General features: G+C 38.3%; 2 protein-coding genes across 2 annotated transcripts in view; both read left to right on the forward strand.

Annotated features, from left to right (window-relative positions):
- The first annotated feature begins 291 nt into the window (after positions 1–291).
- On the forward strand, positions 292–8,069 carry atp6v0b (ATPase H+ transporting V0 subunit b). The gene is made up of 8 exons (XM_042429824.1): positions 292–757; positions 1,605–1,653; positions 2,892–2,975; positions 4,438–4,515; positions 4,766–4,835; positions 5,036–5,087; positions 5,646–5,836; positions 6,041–8,069. The coding sequence occupies exons 1-8, from the start codon at positions 673–675 to the stop codon at positions 6,065–6,067; spliced, it is 636 nt and encodes a 211-aa protein (XP_042285758.1). The 5' UTR covers positions 292–672; the 3' UTR covers positions 6,068–8,069.
- Positions 8,070–9,605: 1,536 nt separating this feature from the next.
- Positions 9,606–27,283, forward strand: part of b4galt2 (UDP-Gal:betaGlcNAc beta 1,4- galactosyltransferase, polypeptide 2) — a 190,929-nt gene continuing 173,251 nt past the window's right edge. The window contains exon 1 of the mRNA XM_042429158.1: positions 9,606–10,040. The gene's annotated coding sequence lies outside the window, so the exon portion shown is untranslated. The remainder of the gene's footprint in view (positions 10,041–27,283) is intronic.

A 27,283-nucleotide genomic window follows, 5' to 3' on the forward strand; every position in this document is an offset into this window, starting at 1 on the left:
ACTGAGTGATGTGTTTATTGTTCCACAGAAAGTAATCGTTGGGTGACAAATTGTGATCTTACAGAAGCAACCAAGCTGATAATGCCTGCATAACTGGAAACTACAAAGTTTAAGAGGGATTTTTACCAACTGAGAAGTATAATACTGTATACTGCAGTGTTATACCACTGTGGCTCCTTCACAAGTACAACAGTGACATCACGTGTCCAGTGCGCGCGCTGCAGTGAGCTGTCTTTCCGGAGGGGAACGAGGCCCTTTAGGACGCATTCCGTTACAATAGTCACACTGCTAATGGCTTAACTGCATGCTATTTTCTTTTTTGTTCATACTGCACGATAAAGCATAATTGTTTTTTCCGGCCGTGTTAATTGATGAAGAATAAATAAACAGTTTACGAAATGCCATTGCTGCGAAAAGGTTTCAGCGAGGTAAAGAGAAATAAGTAGCCGACCGCAGCCCTTCACTTCCAGGTCACATGCTAGTCAAGCTGGATCACCTGACTATATCATCCAGCTTCTCCTTTTGATGCTCTTCGGGGTTTCCTCCTGCTGCTGCATCGACGGATAGCGTCTCTGAAACAGTAATATTTAGTTGTTTTGGCTGTACTGGCTTCAAATTTTAAATTTGAGCCGAGGATAGCTTGCTGATATAGCAGGAAACCCCGCCGAATAGATGCTGTTAGAGTGGATGATGAACGGACACGCCATTCTTTACACGGGGGTCACTTTGGCCTTCTGGAGCACCATACTAATCGTTGGTAAGATTATATTTTCCCTGGAAATAAAGCCAGAATGTGGCTATTTATGAATGAAATCGTCTATTTCCTAGGCGTGAGCAACAATGGCAGTGTGTTAACTCGCTCTTTTTGAGTGGCAAATTGCAATTTTTCTGCGTTTGACAGCTATATTTGGGATCAGGCTAAATCATGGGACTAGAGGGGTTGCGGCTGGGTCCATCTTGTTAGCTAACATTACAGTCGGTAGATTCATTTGTAAATAGGAGACACTGTAGAAGGTTATAGTCTGAAGACATGAAAACACGGTTTTTCACGAGTATTATCGAAATTTCATGTGTTAGTATACAAGTTAGCATGTCGTTAGCATTAACTTCATGGTAAGTTAATGGCAGCGTTAGCTCATAACATAAATTTCAGAGGTTCAGACGATGGACAGTAGCATTTACCCTTCATGTTATCCACATTAAGAATATTTATCTTGTGGGAGGTATGATATTGACCTGGTTTGCAAATCTATTAATAGTGTAAAGACGTTTCAAAATGTCTGTGCTAACATTAGCTAGCTAGCTGTTCTCACTCACAGCTGGCTGATTTGAAACGGTCCCAGACAGGAACAGTTCTCACATGAGAGTGAGTTTCCACACTGAAGCTAAAACTTCTTTCCATAACTGTAACACATTAATGTGACTCTGTTTTACACATAACACAGAGAACAGGGTTTTTAAATGCAGTAATGCACTGTACATGTCTGGACTTCGAGGGCTATCTCTTCCTCACACACTGTGTTGTCAGTTGTCAACATATAACTTAAAAGACTGACAGTTTTTCCACATTCACACATGAATTAATATAATTTTTGTTTCCATAGGTATCTGCTATACCATATTTGACCTTGGATTTCGCTTTGATGTGGCATGGTAAGTACATAGTCTTGGCATAAAGATACTGTGCAGGTTAAAAAGGCATGTTTAGGGTATCTTTGGCAAATTATTGCTTAATTCTGAGCTCAAACACTGGTTCAAGCAGGACTACTCAAACTTTAAGTATTTTCTTGTTTTCTTGCCTGTACCCAGACCTTTGAATCTGCCCGCTCCACCAAGTTGAGTTGATGGAAATGGAGTGTAAAGAGTTGACACTTCTGTCTGATATCAGGCAATCGCCTGTTGCTTTACACCTTGGTTCTCTGTGTGATATTTTGCTTGATTTAACAGTCACTCCACCTTTTCAGTTGAACGATTCCTCTGTGTTGAAGTAGATGTTGAGATTTGGGGCTGTTTTAGTAACAGTACCAAACACTATAACAGTAACAAGGATACAGTGATTACTCCCAGATTGCACAATTATAAGAATGCTGCCCTACAACAGCAAATGTCAATGTCAGTCAGTGCTGTTATGAAGTATTGCCTTGTTATTGCCCTATTATTGATATTGTGACTGTGACTTATCCAGGGGCTGGTCTTTTATTTGATGTGGTGGCACTAATCTGTTTTCACATGACATGTCTAGAGTCAAGTGTTTTTATTATACTGGAAGTAATGAAGATGATGAAAGTGTAATTTTTCCTGCAGACTTATCTCACCCTTCTTCATTTATAATTTATAATAACTGCTCTATGTGTAGGACTCCTCTTGAGTTGATGTAGTAGATCATTTGTGATGTTGAGCTTAATTTCCTCTACAGGAAGTGTGTCAACGATTGGCTCATTAGGTTAATGTCAGACATTGTTTTGGTTCTTATTGTTAATGCATCAGCTGTGGTAACATGTTGGGTGAAGAAATTATTTAGATATCAAGATAAACTTAGTAAGGCGGCTGCACTGTTTTTGACATTGAACATGTTTCACAACAAATTTAAAACAGGCTTACATTATTTCACTTTGTTATTCCTAAGAGTAATATTATCTAGTAATAGTATCTTTAACTCTGTTTTATACTGAATAACTGGAGATCAGAAATATTTAATGGAGAAAAATTAATCAGTTGAACTTACATCAAACACAATATTATGTAATGTTTGTGTGAAATTGGTTTGAAGTTTGAGAAAATTATACAGTAATTTGCCTCTTAAACATATTTTTTGTAACAGTGTGGTATATAAATGGGAAGAGTTTCCTCTTAAAGTGTAGTCTTAATCATCTGTACCTCTTTGTTCACAGGTTCCTCACAGAGACTTCTCCTTTCATGTGGGCCAATCTGGGCATTGGCTTGGCCATCTCTCTGTCCGTGGTTGGAGCAGCTTGGTTAGTACCTAATCATAGAAAGAAATGTGACTCAAAGTTCATACTGCAGACTGCCATCTCATATTTTGAACGTGTTAAGTCAAAGACGGTGGTACTGGAAGGCATGAAATGGTCCAGTCTTTCATATGATCATTTCCTCTTTCTTGAAACACTCAGAAAAGAACATGATGTGTAATTGTGGAACTGGAAAATCTTAGAATAAGTAATAAGGAGCACACTCAAGTGTCCCGTGGGATCGAGTTGTGTTCCTCTTTTTTAGCATTGAAATTAACTGGAGAATCAAAAGCTGCAAAACCAAACAAGATTTTAATGAGGCCTCATTCAGAGAAACTATAATCATGCATGTAAATGTCCACTCATTAATGTCAATGAGGCCAGTTTGACGACACAGAGGACAAAAAAGAGTTGTTGGGCAAAAATGTTGAACCTGGCTCTACTTTAGACCACAGCACAACATCAAGCTGGTAGATTACTTAGATTACATCACATTTCTGCTGTTTACCTCCTAATCCTTGTGACAAAAGATAAAATAATTGCTGCCTTGATAATTCCTGTCTAAAAGTATTATAAACCTACTGGTGGATCTGTTGCTCCAACTGGCCTTCTTGTATTTCGTGTGGCACCCTTACCTGAAGCAACACACCTCCACCAGTGTAGCCCTCGGGTTGTTATAATGCAGGGTTGTTTTCAGTCTGAACATTCGCCTAGAGGGGTCCAGACACACCAGGCTAACCTCAACTGGCCATAGTCTCACTCCGCATCCCGTCTTCTAAAAGTTGTAGTTTTAATCACAGTTAATGGTCTACAGACTCCCACATGCATGTACAGTAGATGCTTGTGCTCCAAATAACAGTCCAGACAAAACAAACTAGTGAATCTGATTAAGCAGTCTCATAATATTAGTGTAGAAATTGAGGATATTTTGGATTTTAAAAAAAAAAAAAAAAGTTGCTTCCAGCACCAAAAAGTTGTGCTTTGCATTGGTGTTAGTCCTGTGGTCTTTTGCTTGTAATAGAAGAAAATAGATGTAAAATAAGAAAAAAAACTTAACTAAAAGGATGATATCACTGATTTGGAAAGACAAATAGCTAGTCGGAGAGCCGCTCTCTAATTGACTTCCTCTGACACTGATGAATTATGATTATTTAATTTAATTATTATTTTTGTTATCTACTCACAAGTATCCTGAAAATCCCTTTCTGGTTTTATGTTACTGTCTAAGCTGTTGTGCTGTTTGTGCCTTTTAGAGCTTTATATGATCAATTCTCATACTTGGTGTTTAGGGGCTTTTACATTATGTTTATTTTTCAACTTTGTCAACTAATCATATGACGTTTCATTCACCGTGTTTTCCAGAGCAGTAGTGGAAGAATAAAATATCAATTCTTTGGTTGTGCTTCCATATCAAATCATCAGGTACTATTGTATGTATGATGTGCTTATTGGTGTTTTTGTTTTCCAGGGGCATCTACATCACTGGCTCCAGCATCATTGGTGGTGGTGTCAAGGCTCCTCGAATTAAAACCAAGAATTTGGTCAGGTAGGCTCACTGAAGAACAAAATGTTCAGTACAATGTCATCTAATTCTCCTCTATTCTTTAACCAACTGTATAAGTTTAACACACTTAATGATGCTGCTAAACCAAGAAATCCTGTTTTATATTGGTTTATATTAGTTATTAACCTTCTTACATTCCTAATAGAGAAGTGTTGTTCAGTTCTACCAACCATCTTTGAAAACTTAATGATTTTCTCTCATTTTTTTCTGTTTTTTTTCTGTCTTTCTCTAGCATCATCTTCTGTGAAGCTGTAGCGATCTACGGTATCATCATGGCTATTGTCATCAGCAACATGGCTGAGGTAAGCGCTAATTATTTTTCACTGTTTTATTAATGATCAAGAAAACAGAGCTGTTATCCTTCTTGTCTTCAGGGGGAATTTCAGATGGAGGAATTGAAGCTCTGGTCATACTCTAGGACTGAAAGACGTGTGATATGATGTATAGATATCAGAACAAACATGGTGGGTTGGTTCTAAAAATAATCTCTGTCATCTTACAGAACTTCAGCGGAGATACCCCTGAGACCATCGGAGCAAGGAACTATCAAGCTGGTAAATAAACGGCCATGAAGCAACTGAATGCAGGACATCAAAAAAACACTGACAATTTTATCATAAAATGGCACCTGGACTTCACTTGAGCATCAGGCAAATTACAGGATTCAAGTTAGATTTGTCTCACTTTTCTAGCTGAAAAGGTTATAATGTGAAAGTCTTTTACCAAGTTGAATGTTGGGTTGATGGTGTCTCGTATGCACGTTTGATTGATTAGTTGTGGTTGCAAACAGTAATGAAAACCTTAAGAAACTTGCAGCATTCGGTCTAAATGATTTTAGTGATTATTTTAAGTATTAAATATGGATTGCTCAATACATTTACTACACTGTAAATGTATTGTTTATAAAGTAATTCAAAATTTAACTCCTAAAATCTATTTGAATTCAAAGAGATGAAAGAGATTAGTAGTTTCAAATGAGGTTAAAAATGTTTCAAAATTAACATAAATTCTGAATATTGTCAACTGATTTAAAAATCTTACAGGGAACTATATTTTTGTGGTCAGTTCCACTGTGGATTATTCATCAATATCTTTGATTTCTGTCCTACTAGGTTACTCCATGTTTGGAGCCGGTTTGACTGTGGGCTTTTCCAACCTCTTCTGCGGCATCTGCGTCGGCATCGTGGGCAGCGGAGCAGCGTTGGCAGACGCCCAGAACGCCAGCCTCTTTGTGAAGATCCTCATCGTGGAAATATTTGGCAGTGCTATCGGCCTGTTTGGTGTCATCGTAGCCATTTTGCAGGTGAATGAGATGGACTGCTTTTTTTTTTTTTTTTTTTTTTTTTTTTTTTTTTTTAAATGGCCATTTGTCACAGACTGCTTATAAATGACAGTACAAACATAGTAGTTATTTCCACAAACATCTAGATATATGTAGACTTGATGATTTTAGCTGTGTCTACATTTAAAATTCTGCAATAACGGATTTCTTTTTTCCCCTCCTCAGACATCAAAAGTAAAGATGGGAGACTAGAAGATGCGTTCACAAGCTGAGAAGACACTGCTGGAAAATAAGATGGATTATTGTGTAAATACATCGTAAATTATTTAAATGTCTCTATTTGCCTGGTATTGTTTTTAACCATCATTCACGGAAGAGTGGTTCATGATATAACTCTGTTTTTCATGCACATTCTTACTTTTTAGTTTTGTTTATACAAACCAGTGAACACTCAATCGCTCTCAAAATTTAAAGACAGGTTGGAACATTTTCAAAACATTTTTTCTGACCTCTCTCGGTGAACGATAGTTAAAAATTACACTAGAGTATTTGAAAATATTTGTGTGTGTGCGCGTGTGTGTGTGTATGCTGGACACGTGATCTGTTTTGGTTTTTTTTTTTCTTTCTTTTTCTTCCTGTGAAGCATGAGCGTGTTTATCATTGTGTTTATTACTGTAGCCTGGTCTGTCAAAGGTTTTGTTTTGTTTTTTTAACTGTTTTTTTCTTTGCTAATAAGCAAGTAGCCCTTAATCCACACTGTGGCCCAAATACAGTATTTGTCAGACCTCCTACTGTAGAAGTGATGGAGAATCTATTAAGTTTTGAATTAGAGTTACCAGTCTGGAAACACTAGGAATGTCAGAGGACAGATGGACAGACTATTCGGCAGAAGATCACAGCAGCATATCTGCTCTAAATATGTCATAAGTTCCCCAAAACATTATGACACTATGATGTGATCCTCTTGGTCATAGCTGCCAGAGTCTCCTCTAATTTTGGAGTTCAGTTTTAACAAGGTTGTTATCCCTTTTCGGTAGTTTTTACAAGAATGATTTGAACAAAAACTTTATTGTTCAGTGTTTTCTTGTAGGGAGACGAAATTGTAGAAAATAACTATTATTTTAACACTTAACAGATCATTTCCCAAAGTGTTGTGCATTAAGATCTGTCAGCTTCAAGGACATGACCTAAGCATGGAGCTGGCTTTTAGGAAACCTTAGGTCACTCTGTTATAAGCCATTAATAGTCATTTTAGAGGGCGTCACAATTACTGGTATTACCGAATACTCAAGATTAACTTTTCAAATTTGCTGTAGCATCTCCATCACTGAACCACAGGTCTTTAGAGAAAAGAACTTCGTATAGACACAGTTGTTTCATGCAATCTCAGGTGGTCTGGCACCCAAAACTCTTTCCTTGTTTACAAAAAAAAAAAACTCATCCTACAAATCTTATCACATTAGTTTCTGTCTTCTTTTGAATGTACATCACCGCAGACATTTGAGTATTGCTCTAAATGTTATCCGTTCAAATCTATGCCCCCAAATTATTTTGTAACATTCCTTAAAGAGGCTAAATGTGTGTAAAACGAATATGTCCTGTACGTCGGTGGTGTGAATCTGAATGGTGGACAAAATTAGACTCCTGCTACATCTTTATATGTAATTTTTTTTTCCAGCTGATGTGTTTACAGTGTTTCATCCTGTTAATGCTGACTTGTAAATCTTAGTTTTTTTGAAGCATGTGGACCTTTGGGATGGCAGCTGACGGTAGAAAAAAAAAAAAGCTGATGTAGGCAGTGAGAGCAAAACGCTGCAATACTGAGTCTAATTTGTAGTCTAATGTTTGATGGTGACACATATGGAAACACATTTGCTCTTTAGTCTTCATTCCATAAGTTGGACATTTTACAATGACAGACCACGGCTGATTGTGAATCGTCTCAAATCTTTCCTTGTAATTTTTCCTTGACCCCGACTTGTGAAGTTCTGAAAGAGAGTATAAACGTTGAAACTAATGTGGGGGAAACTGGATCGTCTTAAATGTACTCCAAGATGCCTTTGGTAAATCAGGCTCTGTACCAAACCCCAGGCTTTCAGTGAGTGTAGTTGGTACTGTGTGTGCATTATGTTGATGTGATGGTGATCAGAAAACAACTCATTGTTTTTGACATTGTGTATAATAATAACAAAAACAAATCTTCCTTCTGGCTTCATAAATGTCCTTGGAAAAAAATAAAATCGTCCAATCAAGATATTCCGTGTCGTTTCTTCTCTTATCTTTTTTTTTTTTTTTTTAGAAGTCCTGTCGTTATCGAGTGTCTAGCCATCATAAATAATGCTTTGTAATACTCTTGGAAATGTCAGTGCACTACTTGAGTCTTGCTCCTGCTTAGTTAACATGCAGTACTTAGCTGTTACCACTAGATGGAGCAAAGAACCACAACATCTGATAAACTGGTGCTACACTCTGACAACCCAGCTGTAACCACATCTGGTGTTACTGATAAACAACATATAAAGTTGGTCTTTAAGTAATTATATAAATGATTTAGTGTAGTAGAAAGAAAACAAACCATAAATTATGTTTAAATTTTACACTGCTACACATTTTTAGCTCCTTGCTACAACTGTTCCTTAAGTTCAAATACTCAAATATAATGGGTTTTTTTTTAACATTAGTCTTGACCTTTGTTTAAAATACATTTCCCTCAAAACATATTGACTTTCTCTCATTTTAAACAACTTTATACTTTGAAGTATTTGTTTTTGACCTTATACAGGACTTGTACTGTTCTAAACCAAGTCTCTGAAATTAAATTTGATGAACAGTGCATCTGTTGGCTCTTGATAAGTAGTTTTGTTTACAATTCTACAATATAACCCTCCCTTTTTAAAGTCCCTCTCTACTCAAAAATGTGTTTTGCTTATTGTTACTTCACTTGGATGTTTGAGCATCTCTGTGCAGGACTTTGCAGTGAAGCAGGAGACACATTGTGTACAGCAGTTAAACTTTTTAAATGAAAAATATTTGCATATTCATAGATGCTGGATTTTTAGTGATATAGACAGAGGCAGGTGTCATTTTAAAAAAAGCATTATTCAAAGCAGAGGATTTGTATTTTTATAGGTCTTAAATATGACTGGAGGGGACCTTTACATATATAAAAATTGAATTTGGATTTGTTTTATCTGTATTTCCCACACAGTACATAATGTATGGAAGTATAAGTGAACAATATAAAGTGTATAACGAAACTTGATTAAATAAATCCTTAATTTTATACAGTATCACAAAATACCTCTGTTAAAAATGTGAAACTGAATGTAATCTATCTGAATATATCTATCTATCTTTTTGACATATCCACTTATAAAGATAAAATGATGCCATGAATGATAATCATTTCACATTAACATCATTATCCAATGACTAATGGCTCATTTCCCATTAAAAGAGACCATAATAAACACAAACAGACTACACATGTTGAGTAAAAGAGTGGCAACACTACAAACAGGTTTCAAAGGTTTAAAAATAAAAATAAAATCACAAAATCTAGGTAAAATTAAATCAAAATTTATGCATATTTATATATATTATTTTACTTATTTTGTTTTACTGTTCTGTGAGACAGTTTTATGTCTGTTTTAAAAATATAAAAGGGTACTAGCTGAGAAAAGTGGGTTATCACATTAGTTGCTCCCCTGAGACGAGCCGATAAAAAAAAAAAAAGTGAAAAAAAAAGAGGAATTTCTGGACCATCCGGGCTTCCGTAGACAGCAGGAGCGAGGGGACCTGCTCGCTGCCACAGCCTGAGAGCATCCTTTTCTTCGCTTTCTTATCATCCCCACCAAAACACTAGCAGGATGACGGAAAATCATGAGGATAGCATCTCTCTGCTGCCCGGTTTGCGGTAGAAAATCGTTCCGTTTTCCATCTGGCGAGCGTTACTCTGCACAGAAGAGCAGACATTAACAGCCTGTCTGTGGAAACGAGAAGAATATAGTTATCCTGAGCGGAGCGAGCTGGGCTGAGCCTCTAGCTTTTTTTTTTTAGTGTTTTTTTTTTCAATTTTTTATTTGTTTTACAAATTTGCAACATTTTCATTGACAGTTTTTTAATTTTTACATTTCTCTTCGGCTCCTGCGAATAATCAAAAAACCCCAGTGGTGCTCCAGCAAAGAAGATGCACAGATACAAGTGTTGGCTTGACAACATTGAGGTAGGTGCTCTGTCTAACTGTCTGGGATGCATTGTTTCATTCAGCATCGCATCCACGCTTTCACCCCTTTGTGTCTATCCAGCCTCTATACATTTATCCTGCACGCTTCTGTATTTTTATTGAGCTTTTGAATATTATGGCAATATGCTCGCATGTACTGCTCACCCCCCTCCCTCCCTCCTCTACCCCTCTTTTGTTATCATGCACATTTCCACGAGCCAGAAGCAGCATCTTTACACCCGCCATGCTAGGTTTCACTCAGCCTCCCTGCACTGTTCCTCTACAGTACAACAAGCATCACAGCCTACATACAAGCTGCTGAGAGGACTGGTCAACCATGCATTTTTAGAGGTTTTATTTTTTTGTTTTTTTAAAAAAAGAAGCTCTTAACATCCACTTTCTCTTAACAATCATCCAAAAAATGTTGGCACTATTTTCTCCCTTTTTTTTTTTTTTAAAGAAAGGATGCAAAGTCTGTGGACTGTAATATCTCATCATGTCTGATGGTCTGGTAACAGAAGAGCAAAGGGGACTGGTGTACACTGCCAGCCTTACAGTGGGGGAATGCGAGAGAGGAAGAGGAGGAGGAGGAGGAGGAGAAGGAGGAGGGGGCTTCTTCATCATGAAGCTTAACCTAACCAGGCAGTTACACAGAAGCTCTGTACCTAGATTATAATCTGGTCTGACATCTCTCTCATTTATGACACAGTATCTCTTTAGGGCTACTGCTACAGAGGCCATAGTAGTAGTAGCAAGTGGACTGGAACTAGCTCGCTTTATGGAGGAACTTTACTCGTCCAGTGCAGAGAGTGTGAGCTTCAGTGAAGTGGGTCTTTTAAAATTTCCTCTTGATGCTGTAATGTACCAAACGTTATTCTTGTCTCATGTTGAGGTCGTATTTTTATTTTACGGAGATATTTAGTGAGTTTTAAATTGTTATTCAGTGTGTCCATGATACTCTAATTATAGTTGAAGGATGGCTCAAGGGCTGCAACTAACAGTTATTTTCATTATCAATTCATCTGTCCATTACTTAATAAATAGATTTGATCTTTAAATTTTCACAAAATGGTGAAAAATATCCCAAGATTCAACCTAAAAATAACAACCCACAACCCAAAGATATTCAGTTTATTATGATAGATAGAAAATATTCTCATTTAAGTAGCTGGAACCAGAGAATTTTAGCCTTTTTTTCTTTAAAAATGACTCAAAACAATCGATTATCAGGATAGTTGGTGATTAATTATCTGTTGATCGACTAATTGTTGCAGCTCTAGCTGAAAGTTTAAACCTGATACGTACTGTACAGGAGTAGGAACTAACGATTATTTTCATTATTGGGCAATCTGCTGATTATTTTCATGATTAATCTATTAATTATATGATCTTTAAAATGTCAGAAAATAGTAAGACATGTCAATCACAATGTCTTGAAGCCCAAAGTGATGTTATCAAGCTGCTTGTTTTGTGTGACACCTCAAAATACTGCGTACTACATTTTTGTGAATGAAGCCTGAAAGAAAGTTTCCCTCTATGACAAAACAACCTCAACTCAAGGTGCAGTTACTCGCCTGTTTTTGGAGCTTTCGACTGTATCGCATGGTCCTCATCAGTCAATCGACTCTGTTTTGAGAACGAAGTCTCGAGCTCGACTTTCTCACTGTCTGGATAAACCAGTTCAGTGTCTCGAGACCAGTCGAGTTCACTCATGTGCGGCGATGTAGTGTAGCAGAAGCGTCTTGTGACCATCTGCTGTGAAAACCTGTCTTATCTGTGATTTGACTGGAGGCCTATCAGATAGCAGAGAGGTGGTTATGGCATCAGGCTGTTTAATTACAGGTGGCGGGGTGATCTGTGCGGATAATCAGGCCGTACTGGAACCAGAAGGTCACACGGCTTCAGTCGTGGGAAAAGCTGATGTCTGGATATGAAAGCTGATAGATCTTTATGATTTAAATACATGTGTGTCTGTTTCTTGGGTGGTTTAAAACTGTAATCTGCTCTACTGTGCTGTTCCAAGAGCCTTATATATACAGTACATGACTTATATAAACCTTCTTGCTGAGAGGTTTTAGATTTAACTCTGGTAGAGATGAAACAATTAGTTGATTAATTGGTTAGTGGAGCGACAGAGAATTTATCAGCAACTGTAAAGTAATTCTTTAAAAGCAAAAATACCAAACTTTCCCTGGTTTCCAGCCTCTCACTGGGGATTTGCAGCTTTTCTTTCTCTTATACATCTTTGAAAATGGAATATCTTTATGTTTGGGGACTGCTGAAATTGTGATTGGCATTTTTCATCATCTTCTGACATTTTATAGAGCAAACGAATAATCAATTAAACATGAAAACGGTGGTTATTTGCAGCCCACCTTGCAAAAATGTTGTTTTTCTCAGCCAAAACCAGCTTCCTGTAAGCTGTAGCTCGGTTGACGGGAGTATGTTTGCTCACTGTTGCAGCTGTAGGTTTGGATCACCGTTGTGTAAATACAATAATCAGATCCTCCACAGTCATTTTTCCCACCCTGCACAGACGAAGGTGCTGCGGTTAGCAGGAAAAGGCAATAAGCAGGTTTCTCTGTACTCTGCTGTAGATTAACTTGCTTCCATCTCTCATGAGGCTCAGTGAAGTAAAGCAGCGTGTTTGACGTTGGTTTCCTCAGGTTCACTCATTCTGCTCACCTTGCCGGGCCTGACAGTCAGAGCAGCAGCGGCTGCTGCAGATTCTTCTGATCACTCTTTCATGTTGGGATTTGTTGTCATGGGAACTAACCAGGCCGGCCCTGAGTAACTGAGGAAGGGGGTATGAGTCCAGACACCTGTCTATATGTATGTGTGTGTGTGTGTACAGTATATATATATATAGATATATATATATATATATATGTGTGTGTGTGTGTGTTCACTTTTTCTTTAGGTCTCATTTGAACTTGTCTTAACCAACGGTTCACTTACTAGCCTTTTTCCCTGGGACTTTCAGCCACATCTCATTGTTTTCTTCTTTGGATCGAGTTTGCTGTTGTCTTGGTCTATTCTATTCTACCCCCCAAAATTTGAGGGTCTGCTTACTATTTTTTCTCTCTGGCACTTTTGACCACATCTCATGGTCTTCTTCCTCTGACTTTGATTTGATTCTGTTCTATTGTTCTGTTCTACTTTGTGCTCTTCTGTTCTGTTCTCCTCCAAACATGACCCCCGTGGGACCTACAAGATGAAAGATAAAGATTTAAGGCTCTTTTGGGGAGCAGGAACTCCTCTTTGCTCTTGAAAGAAAAACACACACACTGCCCTCATTTAGTGTTCTTCACTGACACAACACACTCCAGCTGACAGGGGCTCAGAGCAGAGGAGACTCAGGTGAGAAGGTTTACTCACCATCTGTATGTGAAACAAAATGCCTTCTGGCCACTGGCCATGTTTGAAAGGTACTTTGTGTTCAGCTCTTTGCCTCAACTGAAAAAACAAAACCCCTTCGTGAACAGCAACAATATGATCAAGTTCCAAGATTTAAATTGGAAGTAATGAGCTAAAATGTGAAGTTAGATTAAATGAATCACCCACATACTGTACATACAGTCACAATGATTAATTATTAGGGTAACAAGGGCAGTTATTATCTGTACATGCTGTATATAGACCTCATTCATACCTGGTATGCATGTAAACTGTGTATGGGTATCATTATGGATAAGAAAAAGTGCATGTGAATGTTAAGTTTAAATAGACCAGACCATATCTGGAAGTGAAGTGATCTGGCTGACATTGTGATCACCACATTTTTTAAGTCCCTATAGTCCATACACATAGGTGTTTTCACTTATGATGCCTTATTAAACTTCATTGATATGAACTGAAACTAGTCGCCTGTCTCAGGTATCAGGAAAGTGTCTCCAGCAATTGAACACAAGGTGCACAAAACTGTTGTAGCATTTATTTGATTGCTGATCAGTTCAACCACTGAGTGATGTGTGTGTCTGAGTGGGAGAGCTTTGATCTGTATTGATCAAGGAGCAGCATTAGTGAATGAGAGCCTGAGAAGACGATAAAACTCTCGATCTTAGTCCATAAATGTGATTCATCCATGAGTAAGTTTATGGATAGTTGGTAGCTAGCTAGCCATTCTTGTAACGAAACTAAATTCTTCTTCTTCTGGCTTTTTGGCAAATACCAAACAGCTTCAGGTGCTTTACCACCAACCTCTGGACTGAAGTAGGGACGAGTCTTATTTGCATGTAGCCTGAAAAAAACCAAAAGACGGATTGCAATCAGCTTTGTGATCTGACCAACGGAGACGTTTATATGTGGTGTAAAGTGTAAATGAAAGTGCATTAAGTCTCATTTTAAGTGATAGTTAGTAACAGAAGACTTGTTATTACTATTTTCATTACAGTCTCAAACTATGTGGCAAAACAGCAACCCTTCACTTTCTATTTACCTTCACTTTTCTATTCAACCTGACTATAGATACTGAAATACATGTTGTTTTTACACATGAAGGAATAAACAGCTTTTCCAACCTCCGCTGTTCACTAAATAGAGTTAGAAAAAAATAACATCCAAGGACACAGGTTGATTAAACCGACAGCCATTGAAAGCATAATTGGACAGTAGTGGTCTTAAGCCTAATGTCCCAACTGATGTTTTAAGCCAAAACCGACACTTGTTTAAATAAACTGTCTTTAAAACCCCGCAACAAATCCTCATCTCACCCCTTTTACCCACAATCCTTCTCCCAGTGAAGCCTTCCTTCTGCTAAAGCACTTCATTTATTTCTTTGCTTCTTTGCCAAATGAGCAGCTGGATCAGAGAGACACAGAGAGAGAGATGGTGATGTTTCACTGTAGTCTTCACATCTCTGGATCGTAGCTACAGACGGGACTTTGTTGTATTCGCACGACGCGAGTGCAGCGCGCACGCGGAGAAACAGCAAGGAGAATTCCTCGAATGGCTTTCAGAGTCTGACACAAGGCGGTAATACCGTTCAAGTGTCAGGAGTGTCATCAAATACCTTTTCCCCACACACTATGTCTCATTGATTTCTTCTCAGTTTGGTGTCAATTTCATCTGGAAAAAACAAATAAGCGAGACAGGGATGGACCTTTAAAACAAAGCGAGGCACGAAGGGAGATGGAAGAGCAGGGAGGTAATGTGATATCAGACTTTTCAACAATCCAACCTCCTTCAGATCAGAGACAGCTGAGAGGCAATTTAATATCCGCATGGGCAGAGCGGAGTAGAAGAGGGTTGAGCTCAGAGAACACTGGAGTTTTGTTCTGATTTGGTTGCTTTGACTCTCTTCTCTTCTGTTCTGCCTCCCTCCGCTCGGCTCTTTCATCTTTGCTCTTTATTTTCCTGCTCAGTTCTGTTTTTAGCTTTTTGTCTTTGTAGCTATAGTAATGCTCACGGGCTAGTCACAATAATCAGATAATTATATAGACTGATACAAATAGATGGATACTAGGGCTGAGTGATTTGGGGGAAAAAACGAATTGTGATCGTTTGGACCAATATAGAGATTTAAATTATGATTATTTTCTAAAAATCCACTCTTTACACAGTTAAAATATTTCAGAGATTGTTGTTTCAAATTGGATGTCACCATTGAAAGTACTTTTCTGACATGCAGATGTCAGCCAAATTCTTGTAACAGGATTAGAATGACTGCTCTGCGCCCTCTTTACATTGAAATGACGTTATGCTACAGTTATTTGGGAGAAGCTTTTGTCCAAAGCAGTTTACAGTTCTTCCCTACACACATCAGGAACAATTTGGGGTTTAGTGTATTGCTCAAGAGGAGCTGCACATCAAAACACCAGTTGTACAATTAATAGCCAACCTGCTCTACCGCCTGAGCTGTTACTAAAACGCTCATAAAAAGAACTTTTTTTTTTTAGGACATGGTTTAAAAATTCACAATACAAAGAAAGATTAATGATAAACACTGTCTGTCATTTGAAGTTTCCTGTCAACAGAATCCTGATGGGGAAAAAGCCAAGAGTTTTAGTTCACAGTTTTGATAACTCACAAATGTCAACTGGCTTAAGTATGGATGATTAAATTTGCCAGCGACAGTTGTCGGTGCAGTCGGTGAAACTGACAGTCACCAGCTAAAGCTTTCACCTCTTCAAACCTGTGAAGGCGACAGACGATGACTAGCTAATTGAAATTCCAGTTCTTGCAATTAGAAAATTGCACTCTTTGAAATTGCGATTTCAGTATTAAAAACGATTAGCTGTTCAGGCTTAATAGATAAGGTAGAGTCTGTCTGGTCTCTCCTCTTCTCTCTTCTCTTCTCTTCATTTTTGTAAGCGGAGGATGGCAGTGAGGGAGGGCAGAGGTCAGAGTCACTCTCATGTACCACTCCTTTCCTGACTTCACTCCCTAATTTTCCGCAGTTTATATGCTCCTAACATTCTCTCGGTTCTTTGCCTTTCTCTCTCTGTCTGTTTCATATTCATATGTAGAAATGTAGACCTATAATGTAAACCTGCATGTTTCAAAGTGGCAGTACATTTCATGAAGAACTGTCTCAATCCTTCCTTCAGGCAGGGGACTCGCATGATTTTGGCGTGCAGCAGCCAGGGGAGATACTTGTTATCGATCATGTAATCTACACTTTGGTCTCGATTTATCAAACCTGTCTGGTGGGGAAAGAAAATATCGAAGGCTATCATGGGACTTTGCGCTGTGGGCTCTATTTTGGGCAGCTCTGGTCTGAGGTTTTCTCTGTAGCTTCGCTGAAGCAGATAAACGTGTAAAATGATGTTTCCACCTGACTAGCAGTTGTTCTCCTAACTGAGAAACTGAGGTCTGTGTTTGTGTTGCTGCACCTTCATCCCACTTTGTGCCATGAAGCAGTTAAGCAGATATACAAAAAAATGTAAAATGAAATGCAGTATAAGCTAGTAGGGTTGCAATTTACGGTTATTTTGATTATCGATTAATCTTCTGATTATTTTCTCAATTATGTTTAGTCTATAAATTGTTAGAAAATAGTGAAAATGCCTGTTATAATCCCCCAGAGTCAAATGTGATGTTATCAGATGTCTTGTTTTGTCCAAAGATATTCAGTTTACTATCATGTATGAGAAAGAAAAACATTAAATCTTCATATCTGAGAAGCTGAAACCAGTGAATGTTCAGCATTTTTGCTTCAAAAATTGACTAAAACGATTGCTCGATTATCAAAATAGTTGCAAGTTGATGTAAAATCATTCCTAAATAATGTACTTTTATAAAATAGCTTTTACTTGTGATGAATTTCAAGTTTCTTGCTGGTTCGTTGTTCATTTTTAGTTAAATTTTGCTTCTCTTCTTTGATCTGTCTTGATGAAAAATCCAAATTTTGTGAAAATGTTTGTTATTATTATCAGCTGCTCAATGTTCTGGGCAGTTTGTTTGTGTACAGTAATATTATTGACTCTGGGAAATTATAACGTCATCATTTTTCACTATTTTCTGACATTTTATAGACAAAATGATTAATCGAGATGATAATCTGCAGATTCATCTGTAATTAAAATAATTGTTAGTTGCAGCCCTAATTGATTTGCTGATGTAAAAATGCTACACAGACGCCGTAGTACAGATGTGTGCATCACTGCTCGCATATCACTCCGGTCCTGTCAGTATCACCTATTTTATTTCACGTGTGTTTGTTTGTTCACTCACAGAGCGCAGGGTGTTTTCTCTGTGAGGATGAGGGATGCACTCGGTAAAGCGCTGAATCCAGTCAGTTAACGAACACTGAAAGGTCAGGGTTGTGATGGAGTGGAGCTGAGTGGCTGATTCATTCGTGACGCGCCATTCACGGATCTCCACGGCAGCGAGGCTAAAGCTCGCACACACACTGTGGAAAAAAATAAAAAAGGAATCACTGCTTCAGTGCTCTCTCAGGGCCTGAATGACATACTGTAGGTGATACTGGGGTTTTCATGGGTGTATTGTTACATAACAGATTCACCTGCTGGGATCAGCACAGAAAACTTGTTCAAAACCACAGAAATTCATTTTAAGTTATGTTTGATCTCTGGAAGTTTCCAAAGATGCCAAATATGTCATGTTCAGTTCCATGAAAGACATTTATAATGACACAAAAAAAAACAGTTTTACCATTTTAAATAATGATGCAGATGGCATCTCTTTATTTATTTACTGAGCTTCAAAACTTATTGGAACAAAAAATATTTAGAATACTTGCTGCATCATTTTCTGTGAGAACTTCAACATACTTTGAGTCTTATCCTGACTTTGGAATTTAGAAAAACCTTCAGCTCCGTATATTCATGTTTCTAACAATATCAAACTTGTGAATCCTGGACATCTCAGCCTCTCTCTATCATTTATGTCCTTCAACAGTTAAGGATGAACCTGGTTTAGTTTCTGGCTGCCTGAACGCTTCTTCAAGAGAGACTCGTGAACAAAAAACATACAATATGAAGGCATAGATCAACATGATTTAGGTAAACAATCAACAAATACAACAGAGTTTAGTTTAACATTATGAGGTAGGGGTGGAAATCTTTGGGAATCTCTAAATTTGATACCAAGTCTTGGTGTCGTAATTTGATTCAGAATCGATTCTGGATTCAAAACTGATTCTTTATTCTTTAAATTGAAAAGGGGGCACAAGTTTCAGGCTCTTACAGTGCAGACACACTGGATCTGTTGACGGATATTCAGTTGACGAATCCCATTGAGCAGGAGATCTGGCTGCGCGGTGCATGATGGATACAGCGCAGTGAGTTAACGGACCAACTGATGTATCTGAATTTACATAATTACGACTCGACCTCAACTTTATGCAAATGAGGTCCGCCCAGTGCAACGCGGCCAGCTTTCAAAACTCAGATCAAACTATCCAACTAGACAGTGCTGATCAGATATGAATCAAGATTCTGTTACTCTACTGTTTAGCTTAAAATTAGAAAGTTTGTGATGTGGCCGCCATGTTGAAAACAGCACTGCAGTACATCACCCACCACGTCACCCACTGGCCGGAGTGTTCAGCGGTCTGATGCGTCCAGACCATTTGCCTTTGTAATATGAAACATAACTGGTAGTTAAGCTAACTGGACTTTATTAAACTCACTGTCTGACAAAATGAAAAAAAAAGCTGAGAAAAGTGTTTGAAAGTGCTCTCATTTTTTAATTAAAAAATTATGAGAATAATGAAGTGAATGTGTAATTTACTGTCCAGCATCACTGACTTTAAATGTCTTTTGAGAAGCAGAAGTTGGTTTTGGGGAGTAAGGGGGGTAAAAAAAAAGGAGTACTTTACTATTCTGTCTCCAGCAGTGAAGAAAACCTCCTCCGCTGCTGAAACCCATCGTTATCCACAACTCTTTACAGGCGTAGGTGTTTTTGAAATGACTTCTCTCCACCTGACCAGCATTAGCTAAAGGTTGTGTAATGTGCTGCAGTATGCTGGTTGGTTGTTCGGCTCGTTCGCTAGTGCAAAGTTAGTCTCCAGGTGATGGCCTATGAGGTTTTAACAGAATACTTCACTTTCATCTTAAAGTTAAAGTGAGTTATCAAGTTACTGAATCAAAAATGTTTCCAAATTCTGACCTTCTTTGGAGATGAACTACAAAATCTAGTGTGTGTGCTGTGCACCATCAGGGCACTGGGTGCTCTAGCGACTGAGTTTTGCCGTTTTTGTTCTGTTGACATAACGTTATGAAATAATAACCGTCCTCAGAATTAAACCAATGCTCTCACACTCTGACCTGGAAAAAGTCCTTCACGCACTTATTTTCTCTAGACTTGACTATTGTAACTCCCTCCTGTCTGCCTCATTGGCATTCCCACCCCTAACTTATCCTACTGTGTCATCTCATCCCTGATCTGCAGAGCATTCACAATCACACATGACCCAGACCACCCACTCTACCAGCACTTTACCCCCCTCTCTTCTGGCCGTAGGTATAGACTGCCTGTGTGCAGAAAGGCCCGTTTTAGCAGGAGCTTTGTTCCTACAACCATACAAGCTTTAAATAAATGTGTCTGTGGTGACTGCTGTAATTAATATCTCCCTGTAATGCTGTATCTATCTATCTATCTATCCATCTATCTATCCATCTATCCATCTATCTATCCATCTATCTATCTATCTATCTATCTATCTATCTATCTATCCGTCTATCCGTCTATCCATCTATCTATCTATCTATCTATCTATCTATCTATCTATCCATCTATCTATCTATCTATCTATCCGTCTATCTATCTATCATCTATCTATCTGTCTATCTATCTATCTATCTATCTATCTATCTATCTATCTATCTATCTATCTATCTATCTATCTATCTGTCCGTCTATCTATCTATCATCTATCTATCTATCTGTCCGTCTATCTATCTATCATCTATCTATCTATCCATCTATCTGTCCATCTATCTATCTATCTATCTATCTATCTATCTATCTATGTTTTAACAGTGATCAGCATCTGGGCAGTGTTCATTTTTACAAAAATTTTAAATTTAATTTTAGTCACTTAGTAGTAGTTGTAGTTGGTTTACAGTCACATTTGAGTCTTTCTTGTTTCGTTTTTGTCAGGATTTAGTCAGTTGAACTCAGTTTTAACTTTAGTCTAATTTTAGGCAATGTTGTAGTCATAATTTTCAGTTGTATGATACTGTAATGTTTTGTTGAAGGATGTTTCTCCTGGCTGTAAAAAGTCCATTAAGAGGTGAGCAAACCTCGACCCATGTGTTAAGTCATCTAGGCTGAGAATATGTTACTGACTTACCCGTACCTCATATAAATATGAATGTCTAAAGTTTGTTAGAAAAATTGCATTACAGTTATATTTCCTTCACAGGTCAAATTTATTTTCTGCATATATCTACAACAAATACTTGTACATTTTCCCCATTTCATTTTTTATTAGAGCATAAAAACGCCCATCAAATTTAACTGTATGCCCATTTTAATTAAATTTTTTGTTATTAGGGCATCAAAACACCCATCAAACACCCTTTTTAACTGTGTGCAAAACCTGTTTGTTTTAAACAGTATAAAAAAGACTAAACTGAACTAATTAGAGTTAAATTGCTCCTTCCCCTCTCCTGTTAAGCGGTCGATTATGTGGTTGGGGGGGACTTACATAAATTAATGAGAGAATGCATAAATTAATAAGATGTTTAGGATGGTGTGTGTGTGTGAGAAAGAGCAAGTGTTAAGCTATAGTTATACGCTGGAGCGTGTGTGTGTGCATGTGCATGTGTCGGTGTTGCAAATGTTGGTTATATGTAGAGGGATGCCGACGTGAAACTATGGTTGGGCAGATAAATGATTGGTTAAAAAGGAAAACAACTAGTGCTTTGAGATGGCGGATGTGATCTAGGCTGAGCTGGCTGTTACGTCTCGTCTTTACTCGTCAGGACATAATGAACAGAGATTTCACCATAACATTTGTTGTTGTTGTTGTTGTTTTGTTGTTGTTTATGTTGTCATTACAGTTCAGTCATGCAATAAAAGGTCATCAATGAATACTTATTGTCAAAATTAACACTGCGCCTGGGTCTGACCCCAGAAATATTGACCCTATATGAGCCAGTTCACAGCCTAAGATCCTCGGGTGGGGCCCTTCTTGCTGTTCCAAAATCTTTAATCTAAAGGTGACCGTGCTTTTGCCATCAGGGCCCCTGGACTTAGGAACGACCCACCATGTTTTTTATTGTCTTTTATCTTTTTTACCGTCTTTATCTTTCATCATCCGTCTGTCTTCTCTCTTCTGTGTTTCTGCATCTTTTGTCATCTTGTTTTAACTTTATCTTAACTTTACCTTCATTTTGTCTTGCTTTTTGTTTGTCAAACTGTAAACTCTGTTTTTAAAGGTGCTATATAAATAAAGTCATAGTTATTATTATAAATGACTCAATTTTTGGAGTCTGTGAATTGATTCAGAATTGTAAGGACATAAAAATTGCATTTCTTATGTGAATCAATTTTTTTGTCCCACTGCTATTATGAAGCGGCAATTAGGACGTCTGAGTATAGTTTTACTGATTAAACACTACAGAACTACAGTTGAGGACGTTGCTGCGGACATTGCAGACAGGGATTAGAAACCAAGATGTTTACATGCCACAATATCCTGAGTATCTGAGTACCTCAGGTCTCTCAAAACCACATTAAGTGCCACTCCAAAAACCTGATAATAGCCAGGATGCTACATGTGTTTTCTGTTTTAACATCAGAGCTACTCAAGAAAGGTTTGGGGTTCAAGAGGTTGTGGATATAAATGTATTGTACTTAATAAAATCTTCCTTTAAAGAAAAAGAGAGAATGTGGGAGCAAGATTATATATTTGGGGCTTAGGCTAAAACGTATGCAAGACCTTTTATTGAGTACATTGTGTACTTATTTCATTATCAAACAATGGTACATTATGACAGTAGCTCCTGCACAATATGTTGTATGGTTGCCATCAATGCCCTGCTTCTTAGTGACGTGACCCAGATCCTTCATAATTACAGTGTGTAGTGTGCTCTGTCTCCCTCCATCTCTCTCTCTGTTTCCATCCTCTCTCCCTCCCCCCTCTCTCTCCCCATTTTTATGATATCACTCAATGGTTTCTGCTTTCAGCAAGGGGATATAATCCTCAGGCAGACCCGCATAGATTGTGGTTGATTTGTAGTGTTGAAAAAGGGCATTTCTGTTGACTTTAGATGGACTAAAACCTCCTGATTCAAGATTCAATTGTGAATAGAGATACATATGTCAAAAAACTGTAATGCAATCGGACACGATCCATTCTAAGTGACCTCTTTCTGCGTGCAGTGAATGTAAATTTGGTTTCTTTTCCTAACACAGAAGACTCTCAGTGTTAAGGCTGGTGGTACCAAGCCAAAGATAACTTCTGTCCATCCCACTGTGCACTGGTTAGTTTGTGGGAGATGAACTTGCCTACAGCAAGAAGTGCCGGAGCCATGAGAGAGCTCTGAGGCTCCATACTATCAAGTGTAGCATGGCTAATGCATTTTTTATAAGACCGGGAGGGCTGGCTTGTAGGTTAAAACGCAAGGGGCCCGGGGCTCAAGAGACAGAGAGAGAGAGAGAGTGAAGAAGGGAAAGAAGGAAAGAGACTCTTCGGCTGTGATCTTCATCCAGCAAAATTTTGCTTTTACGCCCAGTTTTTGCACAATAACTTTTTGTCTGTTTTAGCGACTTTGGCTGAAATTTAGAGTCAAAATATGAAGAAATATTAAAGTACAGTCAAATAATACAAGTGGTCAAAGCTGTAAGACATGGGGCTCAAACTGAGAGTTAGATATCTGTTGTCTTCCACATCGGTTGGTAAAGATGAGTATATAAAATAAACAAAACAAGGCTTGTAGCCTCAGGGCTCCACTGAGAACATCTGCTAAAGAAACACACAGAGCTAGAGATTGGGTGTGTATATACAGTATGTGTATGTGTGTGTGTGTATGTGGTTGTGCACTGCTGAAGCATCTCTCAGTGCTGCTGGGAAAAGACGGCCTTCTGCTCTGTTGCATTAAACCTTATTATAAATGATCAATGATGATGTCACTGCCTGGAAATTCAAGGCCTGTTTACAGCCTCATACTCAGTTTATTTGACGTGCTCGGCTCTCTGATGCTGAGTACTGTATGTTGAGGACTGGACCCCAGACAATACTACTGTATTCAAACAACCCCTTTGTAATTATAGATGCACCTGATGCAGCTCTCCCTCACTGATGCGCCCTCCATTCCTCTTTGATCTTCTGCCATGTGCTTCAGAAGGGCAGAAAGCCATGTGTGTCCTTGGGCGTCCACTCCGCTGAGGTGCCCTCCCCTCAAGCACAACACTAAAGGGCAGTGGTGCTGCTCTGTAGCATAGCCAGAAACAAAACCAAGACATCTTTTCAGAAATTGTTTAAGTGCTTCTTTTTTTTCTAATGACCTAAGTGTGAAGGTCATTCAGTGTGGTGTTAGTACTTTGCTGAGGTAGCCTAAGGCAATTTTCAGATTTTAGTTCAAATTTCAGTTTGTGTAGTACTTAACTTATAGACCATAAACCTGTAATGACATTCCCCTAAGCCTCAGCTGTACTAGCATGGCTGTTGACCCTTGTCTACAAAGGAGATGTTTCAGTTGCATTTTTCAGTCGTCTGTTTGATGCAAGCAGCAACAACCACGTCTTAAGGCTCAAGGAATGCCACTGACCGACTCGCCAACTGACAAACATTCTAAAAGCGTCAGTTTCTTTGTAGTCATTATGGTCTCAATTGTTAAGTTCGGGCCCTCAAATAAGTGTGCTGGTGGTCATTTTGGAAATTATTGCTCTGCTAATAAGATTTGAAGACTTATAGTAGCTTTGATGTCTGCCATGTCAGTGTTGATTGACAGCTTGCTCACCTGCATCTCTCCCCGGCTCTGGTACTCACACTGAGTCATTCTATTGTTGCAGTAATTTGGTAAGGTTAATGATACTTGATTACGATATCTGCCCTGTTAGCATAATTTAGCTAAAGTAGCTAATACTAGCCCAAGTGTGCACCGTTCAGTGTTCCCAGTAAGCTAGTGTTTGTTTTGGTACGAGGTAGCGGGGCGTGTTTCCAGAGTGTGAAAGGCAACACCCGCGCTCCTTATTTGGAAGATCCTGGCTGGAAACGTCAAACCTCACTATGTATATCTTTATATACAGTCTTCTTCTGTCTTGACAGAACAGATACGCTCCTATTTTAAACAATACAGTTGTCTATTCATGCTACTTAACAGCTCAGGTTTCTCTTGCACTATATTCGTACAACTGCAAACCCGAAGTGGATGGTGCTCTATTTTCTACTGTTTATTCATGCGTAACTACAGTGATTGTGTGTTGAGCACTGAGCGCTGCCAAAACACGAGTGACCTACACCCAATACTGTGCCTGAACGCATCCTGTGTAGACACTGATGGAGGTCTGACGCTACTACTGCTGCTCTGCTAACCTGCTGCTTTCGTTAGGCGAGCTGCGTAGACACTGTTAGTCTTTTTTCTATACATCTGCTATATTGTAGTCAGAAATTTCAGTACTTTTGGACTTTTCTTCTTGATAATAACATTTACATTTAGATTAAAAAACATACATGATGTTCTTTAGTCTCAGAATACATCAACAGTGGCTGCTTTACACATATTGTTTATTGTTAATGCCTGGAAGTCCAACCACATTTAGAATACAAAAAAGCTGCACATCTCTTATTGAAATAATTGATGTTTGAAAATGCATTCTGGTGATTCATTTTTGTTCCTGTCTTTGTGGAGAATGTAAAGCATGGCAGCATTTTGGAATATCTGAAAAATCAGGTTTCTTGGTAGTAATGAGAAGTGAAGTGGCACTGCACAGCGAAAGCAATCTGTGGAGAGCAACAACGAAAACTACAGTATGAGTGGAAGGAAGAATTTAGAAATGTTTCCATTTACACTCAAGAAATTCCTCAACCTTGTACACTGACATTTACTGAATCTGAGCTGTGCTGCAGACTGACTGGACTAAACTTGGGAACTGGTGATTAAAAGGTTACTGGTTAAAATTCCCCTGGCTTGTTTTTGACCCTTTGGTCCTGCATAGATTGTAGCTGAAGCTGAACCCAACCCACATATGTTCCAGTAGAGCTGCCCAGTGTTTAACAGCGGAGGACGAAAGGCCTCCAGAGCAGTTTTACACTTAAAGCTATAAACTTCTATCAACACCAAAATGACTGCTGAAATTTTTGCCTTCAAGGAATGATTGTAGACATCATAATTTCCAACTCAAAACTTGTATGAAATCATTAATTTGACAATATGTGACAGATATTGTTGATTTGCCCAGCATTGTGACGTAAAAGGTGACGTTTTGTTTTGAGTTGTCCCTTCGAATGAAAGCCCACAGTTCAGTGGGCTCCTTCCAGCATATGCTTGGCCTAGACTCAATGAATTATGTACCCTCACAAATTACCAGTCTGGCCACCCGTCTGGCAACCAATTAAAATTTTAAGATACAGATGTTGTAGACATTCTGCTAGCTTTAGTTGGCACTTGATCTGAATATACTTTTTGATACGTATGTGAGCGTGTTAAGTCTGAAAGTGAGGCATCCATTACATTTATGTGACAAGACAGAAATTATTAAACAAGTGCAGCACCTTAAAGATTTTCTTTAGCCTGTAGATGTTCATGTAACCACACAGAATACTTAGAAGACTTAATGCTTTGACTTGACTGACTGCACTTTGTGACAGATTGGTTTGAACACACACACACACCATCATCGAGTCATGTACATGTGTTAGCACTTTCTTTTTTATCTTACATCCATCTTCATGTGTATTCTCTGCAGCATTTCCGTGCTAAAGCGACATAACATTCCACTTAGTTCACAAATTCATATACAGTATGGCATTATTCAGGTCTGTGAGCGTCACATCTGTAATTGTGTACACGAACAACTCTCTAGAAAAGCCAGAAACCACAGTACTACGACTAAGCCCTGCAGAGTTATTAAAATGTAAATTTCAGAGCTGTACCTTAAAGGATGAACTTTGGTAAAGAAAAAAAAAAGTTAAACACTCAGGAGGGCATCTTTATTCTTAAATTAACATATTACTAATGTGGACTGTGATAAAAGATGCTCTTTTGCATATCAAGAACAGCCACTCTGGCTTTAGACTGGCTTTAGACTGGCTCAATCTTGATGATTGAGGTTCAAAGCTCGGTGCTTTGGTCTCTCGTTTTAGGCGATCACACATTAAATATTAAAATAAAACTGAAATTTGAATTCTCCCTTCTTTTTGTACAATATCAACAGTGATAATAATGCAGCTATTGTGCATATTTTTCAAGAGGATAAATCCAATTGTGGACATATTCGTGGAAACAGGGTTGCATGGATTAAGCCTCTGGCCATATTTTTCCCATGACAGCAGTTGACTGACATCAGAGACCCAGTGTTGCTAGGAGACGTACTGTGGTGCACCGTGGTGATGGAGAGCCTAAGTCAAACTAGAACTTCCAGATTCTGCTCCAGAAGTAGGAAAATCTCATTAAAAATCCCATTAACATTTGTAACAATGCTAATAACTAAAAATCCAGCCCTAGAATAGAATCCTTCTCAACAGTTCATTGTGGTTCGCTTGATATGTTTAGATAAGGATGGGGGTTTTCTGAAAAACAATCTAATATCATTGTTTATTCAATATTTATGTTTTTTAGTGGCCTTTAATGAACATTGTTTCCCATACAGTCAGTCCTAGATGCGAG

The sequence above is a fragment of the Thunnus maccoyii genome, chromosome 12, assembly GCF_910596095.1.
Source record: "Thunnus maccoyii chromosome 12, fThuMac1.1, whole genome shotgun sequence".
Classification (NCBI taxonomy): domain Eukaryota; kingdom Metazoa; phylum Chordata; class Actinopteri; order Scombriformes; family Scombridae; genus Thunnus; species Thunnus maccoyii.

Excerpts from the sequence above, each read along its gene's own strand:
- atp6v0b (XM_042429824.1), top strand. The coding sequence starts at position 673 with ATGCTGTTAGAGTGGATGATGAACGGACACGCCATTCTTTACACGGGG. Across the intron at positions 1,654-2,891 it reads TTTCGCTTTGATGTGGCATG|GTTCCTCACAGAGACTTCTC; the intron begins GTAAGTACATAG and ends CTTTGTTCACAG. Across the intron at positions 5,088-5,645 it reads AGCAAGGAACTATCAAGCTG|GTTACTCCATGTTTGGAGCC; the intron begins GTAAATAAACGG and ends CTGTCCTACTAG.